The sequence below is a fragment of the Quercus lobata genome, chromosome 1 (genome assembly GCF_001633185.2).
Source record: "Quercus lobata isolate SW786 chromosome 1, ValleyOak3.0 Primary Assembly, whole genome shotgun sequence".
NCBI lineage: Eukaryota > Viridiplantae > Streptophyta > Magnoliopsida > Fagales > Fagaceae > Quercus > Quercus lobata.
Window position 1 is genome coordinate 37,597,137 of NC_044904.1, and position 8,639 is coordinate 37,605,775.

At 34.6% G+C, this 8,639-nt stretch overlaps 1 protein-coding gene across 2 annotated transcripts; it reads right to left on the reverse strand.

Annotated features, from left to right (window-relative positions):
• Nucleotides 1-441: 441 nt before the first annotated feature.
• On the reverse strand, nt 442-3,612 carry LOC115989359. Of its 2 annotated transcripts, none has more exons than XM_031113038.1 (3): nt 3,482-3,612; nt 1,381-2,975; nt 442-879 (listed from the first exon to the last, which is right to left on the reverse strand). In XM_031113038.1, exons 2-3 carry the CDS (start codon nt 2,823-2,825, stop codon nt 627-629), a joined length of 1,698 nt encoding a protein of 565 aa, XP_030968898.1. In that variant the 5' UTR covers nt 2,826-2,975; nt 3,482-3,612; the 3' UTR covers nt 442-626. The 2 variants fall into 2 exon arrangements, with proteins under 2 accessions (XP_030968898.1, XP_030968894.1); XM_031113034.1 differs by lacking the exon at nt 3,482-3,612 and adding an exon at nt 3,168-3,460.
• Nucleotides 3,613-8,639: the final 5,027 nt, after the last annotated feature.

Consider the following 8,639-nt stretch of genomic DNA (forward strand, 5'->3'; position numbering starts at 1 on the left):
TTGTGAAAGCCAAAATGAAACCATTCCCAAAAGTTGAGGATCAAAACCATATTTAAGCTTGCTAAAAATTGACTATATTGCTCTTTTCTGTTTTTCTAATTTCTAATTGCATATATTAACAACAGGCTAATTAGTAATTACACTTTTCCATGTGATTGTGGTGTCACCAAAAAGTTAAAAAATAATCCGTGCAAAAGAGAGCAAAAACCCGATGCAAGCAAGCATTCCCATTGGTCCAAGTTCCACCCATACCCCCCCAAACACACCGCCATCGGTTCCGATTTGCAGTGCACGTGCCCAATCCACTATTAGCCACGTGCACACACTCGCTTCCAAACGCCACCGCTGATCACCAGCCCAACCCCAAATCCCCATTCCAATCACCCAAGAATTTCCCTCACAAATAAATTAATAGAACAACAAAAGAGAAAACACCAAAGAAAGAAAAAACATGAAATTCTCTGTCATATTTTTTTTTTCCTTTTTTCTGTGCAGATTTTATTATTATAGTAACAAATTCCGAAGTTAAGAGGTGGGAAACAAAACCGGGGTGGTGGAGGTGGTATGGTATGTGGGAAACTATCTCTTTATCCTTTTTTTGTTTTTTGTTTTTTTTTTTTTCAAATTTAATCTTCTTGGGTGTTGTTGTCTAAGGAGCCAAGAGGGAAACAAGTGTCTTCAGCACCAGTGTTCCAAAGGAAGTGAGCATAACTAGCTGCATAGGAAGAGTTGTCTGGATCAGCCTCAATGGCCTGTTGAAAGGTCTCCTCAGCAGCCCATAAGTCATTCTTCACTCTCCACAAAAAGGTTGCATACTTGTTGAACGCCTCTGCATCTCGTGGCTCAACCCCTACTGCCTTCTTGAAATACTCTTCCGCTCTGTTTTAACATTTAATAAATAAACAAAATCATAGTCAGCACAGCAGCAAAGCTAAAAATCTCTTGTGGGTCTACTTTTTGTAAGATTTCTCATGATAATCTCATGATTTCTCAAAAACAAAGTCAACTTTTTGTAAGACTTTTATAATAATGCAAAAGAAGATCTTTCTTTGTGAGAAGCGCGTGGGAATCACGGAAAGAAGGTGACGAGGAACGTGTTTGAATTGAATAGTGATTACTCCGTATTTTCATAGAAAGGGAAACTAGGACACCACACATTTCCCCTATCAACAAATACAAGGGCGACAAAAGTGAATCGAAAATGCAAGGTGTCTCTAAAGTCTAAACAGTAACTTAAGCATAGCTCTTTTCCAAAACTAAACATACATCGTCAAATCTTAATCACCCACCAACTTAACTAAAAACGGAGATTGCAACGCATGAACAAATTCTAATAAAGAGCATAAAAACATAAAAATTATAATGAAAAATTATATGTACCTGTCGTAATCATGGGCAACAACGTAGAGGAACTGAGCGTAATTAGCAAGAAGAAGAGGATTGTTGGGGTCTTGAACCAGACCCACTTGATAAAGCAGCCCTGTTCTGAAATAATCAGCGTAATCATTATCTGCTTCAATCTGAACAATCACAGGCGAAACGAACCGTTGCATAATTTCTTGATCGAGAGCTTCGTGTCTCAACGAGGACTGCATTTCCGAAGCCTCTGCCACAATAGAATTCCAAAGGTTCATCTCTTCTTCTCTGGTCTCCGACTCCGCCGCCTCTCTTGTGGTCCCATAGGAGGACAATTGAGAAGAAGAAGAAGAAGACCCATCTGGCAAAATCGTACGGTACTGATTCGACCCGTCAAACCCACCATCACCGTCGGTCCCACTAGCAACTGGCCGTACCTTCCCTCCACCGCCATTGTTTCCTCCAATCGAAGTCATTTTACCACTCGAAGACGAAGCTGAGAAAGTCTTAATCGTCGATGAATCAAATTTCTGGTTCTCCTGGTCTTGAATTTCGACCATCGATTCCATTTGAGACCCAGCTTGTGGTAGTGAAGCTGCAATCGCAGCGTTATGGCCCATGGAATGGACAGTGAAATTCGCTAATAGAATCATCACGTACATCATGAGAGTTGGTGTATGAGAAAACACTTGCTGAAATAGCCACACGAATGAAGCGTGCATCTCCTTCTGAACACGAACGATAATTTCTTGCAAGTCTTCGTAGTACAAAAACCCTCTCATCTGTAAAGTGTAGCTGTGAAGCTCTCTGATTATAAAAACCATCGACGAGAACGCTTTTTTCACTGAAGAATAAGCCGATTCTCCCACTTCTATAAACCCTTCCTGCCATTGCATCTTTCGCCTTATCATTCGAAGCGAGAGCGGAAGATCCACGCTGTTCGCTTTTCGCTCGATACTCGCCGGAATAATCTCATCTTTTCCGACCCAATCCGGTGGAATTTCCGGCCACGGCGGCTCCACCGGACTCTGATTCTCTACAAAATTTACGCTACTACCAGCGATAATTTCATCAGGAATGACCTCAGATTCGGAATCCAGGGAGGTACTTTCATCATCGGAGAGTGGGAATCTGAGTGCTAATTCTTGAATCTTCTTCGAAAATTCTTCGTCCGAAAAGGCATCGAAGCTGGCGGTGGCACTGCAAACTCTTTTCAAGGTTCGAAGTTTCGGTTTCTGATACTCGCAGGACCGGGTCCGGTACAGATTGGTGAGGCCGGTTCCGAACAGAGCCGATCGGTCCAATCTCTGCACGTACCGGCACACGAGAGCTCCACCATCGGTACGGTGGCTTCGTCGTCGTCTCGAAGGAAATGAAACTGCGGAGGCTAGAGCTTGAGATGAGGATGCAGAATGAGGAACAATCGGCTGCGACCATTGCAAAAAGGTCGTAGCTACTTTCTCTCCCATTTTAACCAAAAATGACTGGTTTTGATTTAACAAAAGGAATTGAATTCCTAGAATTTCACTTTCACGAATCTGAAACCTCGATAATTCTCTTCAATCCGATTAGAAAATTAACAACAACAACAAAAAAAGCCTCCCTTTAAATTCACTGACCTGAAAAATCAATGAAACGAAAAAAAATAAGTAAACTATTCAAGCAATTAAATTAACCCAAAGAAAGCCCAGAATTTTAATTTACAAGCAAACATTTCCAGCTCTATAATACTTATAAAAAAGCTCATTTCCATGGCCAATGATTATTTTCCATGAAAATCGGATCGGAAAACAAAACCCAAGACCACTCACGCTTTGTGTGAAAATCGATGAGAAAGTAAGATCCCAGTGAGAAAGCTTCCAAAAGTTCTTCACGGGTTTCGATGAAATTTTTTTCCCGGCTAAGCTCCGTCAACGATTTCCGACGAAGCCTCAGAGCCAAGGTACAACACTCTCTCTCTCTCTCTCTCTCTCTCTCAAGCGCTATATATACAAAGCGAGTTAACTAGTGGCTAGTGGCTTAACAAAAAAAAAAAATATGAGGGGTGGTACGGTTGGTTAAAAACGTTGAAAAATCAAAGTGTACTGTGAACTGTGAACTGGAAGTTCCGGGAACCAGTGAGTACCTGGTACTACGAGCCAGCTTGCCAACATGTGAGGGATTTGAGGAACTACTTGGAGGATTTGATTCAGTACGACGCGGCTATTTTCTCGGGACTACCTTTCGATCTGATCTGAGCTTTGTGCATGTGCCACGTGTTACAACCGACCTCAAACTCTTTTTTATTTGAGAAACACGCACACATATATAGGAGAGACTCGAACTCTGTTTAAAAATCCTTGTGCATTTTGTGACACCACCGGCCTCTCCTATTTTTATCGATTGGCACGTGTCCGTTTCATTACTGTTGTGGTAAAATGCGTTGCTTTGTTTAGGATGCACGCGTTTTGTGATATTTTTCACTAATGCCACGTAAGCAAACTTGGCCTTTTGGTGATGACCTTATTATAATTCATAATGGGGACTTAATTGTGGTTAATAATAGACTGGAAAGTGAAAGTGCACTTAACTTCCTATTGAAATGACCACAATACTTTGTCCTTTTTCCTTTCCTAAAAAATACTAATTACTCAATCATCACTTCACATTAGATTTGTTTTCTGAGTATAAAAAAATAAATAAATAATTAGATTTGTTTTCTGGTTTTATTTTAGCTTAAGCGATAAAGTTTTTCTTATCATTTCATAAAAAATCTGAAATTCAATTTTTTGTTCACACTAAACTCTAATTTATATCTTAGTTTAATGGTATAGAGCATTCTTTAATAGGAACTATCCTTCAAAAAATAAAAAATAAAAACATTTTAATTTGATTTGTTTATGGCCCTACGCTTTCTTTTTCTTTTTTTAGATACCTTTATCCCCTCTAAAGATTAATTTATAAATCTTTGTAACTCAATATTGTGTATAGACTTCTTTATGAAAAGAATTAGTGGGCAAATTTATCACCCTTACTTGTAACAATCATTAAAAAAAAAAGATTATTTTTTAGAAATTAATATAAAATGCGTTTGGTTGAACTTGTTTAAATTAGTATAATTTAATTAAAATATAATTATAACTAAAAAAAGTGACTTCGTATATTATACACAAGTTGACGGTGAAGAAAACTTGAAATTTTAATTTAAAACAAAGAAACTAATAGGTACTATTGACGGTGGAGCAACTGGGATTTCATCTTTGAGGGACCAAAACACCCCAAAAAAAATTTATTAAACCATTTAAGAAAGAGAATTATACAAATATTCAACACAAATTTAATATATGGAAAAAAGTACTTTCATCTATTCAATATTAATAATATATATATATATATATATAAAAGTGAAAAGGCATAATAAATTAATAATTACTTTTAAAATATATCTTAATTGAATCATTTACTAATATATAACTTGATATTATTTTAAAGACAAAACTTAAATACAGTACTTTATGTGCTGTTTCTTAATTTCTCATCTTAAGATTTAGCCATATGGTTATTTAACTAAAAAATACACTTCCATCCTATGAGAAAAAATCCATATAGCAGAATCTTAAAATGGGAACCTAAGGAACAACACTTAAATATTGTACCTAAATCTTGTTCTTTTTTTAAATCCTGAAAATAGTCTTTAATTGATTATGTACTATCTTCTCAAAAAAAAATATAGTTTAGGTACTAAATTTAGTACTCATAAAAAAGGAAAGCTAACCAGTATACAAATAAATTTTATTGATAGTCACATTTTGGACTATTTTTTTAGAAAACATTTTGGACCAATATTGACGGTCACATTCTTTTATGATTTTTTTTTTCCTAGTTGTATATGTTATACATTTAATGTGAGAGGGAGGGATTCTTTTTTTTTTTTTTTTAGAATATTAAATATTTTTAACCCACACACAAATAGGAAGAGGGAATAAAATTTTAAAGAAACTGACAATGGTATATATCCAAAAGGACCTTGAGATGGAGAGATTTGAAGCAATATTTTTGTTGAAAATATGTTTAAAAATTTGTCATTTGACCTAGTGGGGAAATTATTGTCATGTCAAGATAAGAGTATTTAAATACATAACTCAATCTTAACTTGACACATTTAATAATCATGTCAAAACCCTCAATTGTAATACAACTTGTTTATTAAATTGGTTGACATGACCTAACATGTTTCAATATGCTTAATAGACAATCTAAGAAAAAATCAAATTCAAATAACCTATAACAAGTATTCAACCATTAAAATTATTTAATTTACTCAATTATATTTAAAATTCAAACTTTTGTTAAATTAAAAATGAAATTTATTTAGATGAACCGAGTCATTTTGGATTTTAGATTTTGGATTGATGGTAGGTTAAGCAAGTCAAAGCAAATTTGACTATTTATTTATGTTAAGCGTATCGACCTTATTATAATCCACACAAAAATCGTGTAATATTTGCAAATCGTGTAAAACATTGCCACCCTAATTTTGACCTAAAGGTTATTGGGGGATATTATGAAATTAATTTAACTAGAACCCACTGTCTCAAGCCACTTTGTATAATATAAACTTGTTGAATATTTTTTTGTGTTGGATTATAAAATCATTAATCAGGGATTATTTTTATTTTACTCGTTTGAGGCAAATAACGACATGTGCTATATTTGTACAATACGAAAGTCAATTGTAAATTGAGTTTTTCTTATGTGACACTGGCATAGATGGCGGCCCTCGTGCTTCCATTGCCGTAGGTTATTTATTTATAATATCTTCACTTTTTTTTTTTTTTTTGAGAAACAATAATAATATTATTATATTATAATATCTTCATTTAATAAACAATAATAAATATTTTTCCTTTAGTTTATGGCCTCATAATTTTTATTCCTATATATATATATATATATGTATATTCCTAGTCATTGTTTTTTGTGATTTTGTAATTTACTTGGTCCTCGAGTGCGGACAGAAAATTCAGAAAAACAAAATAAATATCTAGTTGAGGTGAGGAACTGACGGTCCAAAATGAAAGCTCAAGAGGTAAGCTGTGAAAAGCCAAATTAATGCCAACTTGGTCTCAGTGGTGCCAGTGCCATTACAATGAAAGAAGGCGACTGGTGATGGTGACAACCGCGGAAGATCGATCAAACGGCTGCCATTCTATGATTGAGATCTTTTTGACGGCTCAGATTGATTGGTTAAAAATACTGTTTCTCATTTCTCAATTTAATGTTAAATTCTTGTACCTAAATCGTACCAAATCGCATCTGATTGATTATAATAAAGTTTAGACTAGATTATGGACTTACTATGTATGTGTGTCACGTCTGCTAAGGAAAAACTAGAATATATTCCTCAGAGTCCCATACCTGAATATGACATATTTGCAGATAAATAAATAAAAAATAAAGGAAAACGTATTTGCAGTGAGTGAGGCAGAGAATTCAACGGTTCAGGTGCATGGAGCTTGTCTCCAGTGCTCTAGACAAGTTACCATACGAACATTTAGACACATATATGATTAATTGGACATAAACCCGTTTCTTTAGAAATTTTTAGTATTATTATTTAAGTGTCGTGAAAATATATGTAGGTTAAAAAATGTTATGAAAATATATATAAGTTAAAAAAATATTATAAAAATATATATTGTAGTGTTTGAACATTGAAAACTGATATTTAAACAACTCTATCAAACACTTCCAATGATTGATCATGTAAAACGTTTGTTTGAACCTTTTCAAGTTCAAAAAGTAATTTCAGGGCACGTTCATTCACTTTGGTTAAAAGTAATTTTGGACCAATTTATAATTTGACAAAAAAATTCACTCTTCACAAAAATGTCAATTTAATACTTTTTATTAAAATAATCTTTTGGAATCTAAATTCATAAGTACAAACAAATAGACCCAAATATTTGGATCCAAGTTTTCGAGTAAAACTATTGACCGAAAGTGTTTTGCCCGAATGACATTAATTAGGCAACATACTAGTTGAGGTTAAGGTAATTTCATGAGTCCTTTTTAGGTTTTAGCTTTCTTTCATGTCAATGTCAATGGTGACAAGTGAAAAACAGCTTAGCCTATGGCCTGGCATTCGGTGATAGACATCCATTTCCATTTGTTTCAGCATTTAGCTGGGGAAGGCATATATTGGATTTTATTTTATTTTATTTTAATTTATATAATTTAATAATTATAATAAGAGAGTGGGGATTTAAACAGTAAAATATCAAGAAGTACTAACCACTTAAATTGTAAGGCTATTGATATATACTGGAATTTAGTATTAAAGTTTCTACTTTCACTCTCTCTTAATGAATGCTTATCATCTATAAGATTATTACTTGTTGAATTATTGGACTATCTAATTTTGTGAGGTAGCTACAGCCTACGGTAGAAGAATCCGAAAGCCACACCCATCATTTTTAGGTGGCATGACATAGATTAATAATGATATAGATTATGATAATTTCTTTGAAGAATTTGTTCACTTGTTACACTAGTTATACAGGATGGGACAAATAAAGGAACAAAACAGACTCCATTCTACGAGGTTTCACACATCCAAAGGAAATCAAATGCAAACTCAACTCCTCCACTTAAGTGCACCTTAACTTTCATTGAGCATAGGTTATTGAAAGGAATGAGAGTATATATGAGACATACAACTGGTGCAAATTCTTGTACATAAAATTTTTCATTCGTGGTATTTCTTAACCAGGTTTGCTATTAGAATGTACGCCCAACCTCACAATTTTTGTTTTTATTTTTATTCTTTTAGAATCAACCTGACAGATTAATTTGTTTTTGCGCTTTGCTTCCGTTCATGTATGCTTGGTAGGGTTTGGCTCGTTAGCACAGTTCAATGTTTGAGACGAGTACATGATGCACGCCATGTGAATGTGGCTTTTGGCGGCCACAATATAGACAAGCAGCTACCCCCGAAAGAATGATGCAGTTACTCTTTTTTTTGCTTTCTGATAATTAAAAAAGAGGAAGCTCGCACGTGTATTTATAATTCCAGCCTATTTGATCCTGACAATGCATGGTTTGAGACCTCGAGCAATATTGGGGCATGCCACTAATTGTATATACCCACAATTCTCAAACTCGTAGATATGATGAATCACAAGAGTTTCCTCCCACTAAGCCATGTCTTCATCTTCGATTCGAGTAATGCATAATGTTGCTACTTGTTATTTGTTACTCAGTGATCACATTTATACACCTTTGAATCGGTTTAATTGGTTCCC

What these genes read in the sequence shown, in the direction of transcription:
- LOC115989359 (XM_031113038.1), bottom strand. Translation starts at nt 2,825, where the DNA reads ATGGGAGAGAAAGTAGCTACGACCTTTTTGCAATGGTCGCAGCCGATT. An exon ending in GTTGCCCATGATTACGACAG is followed by an intron (nt 880 to 1,380) that starts GTACATATAATT and finishes ATGTTAAAACAG; the next exon opens with AGCGGAAGAGTATTTCAAGA.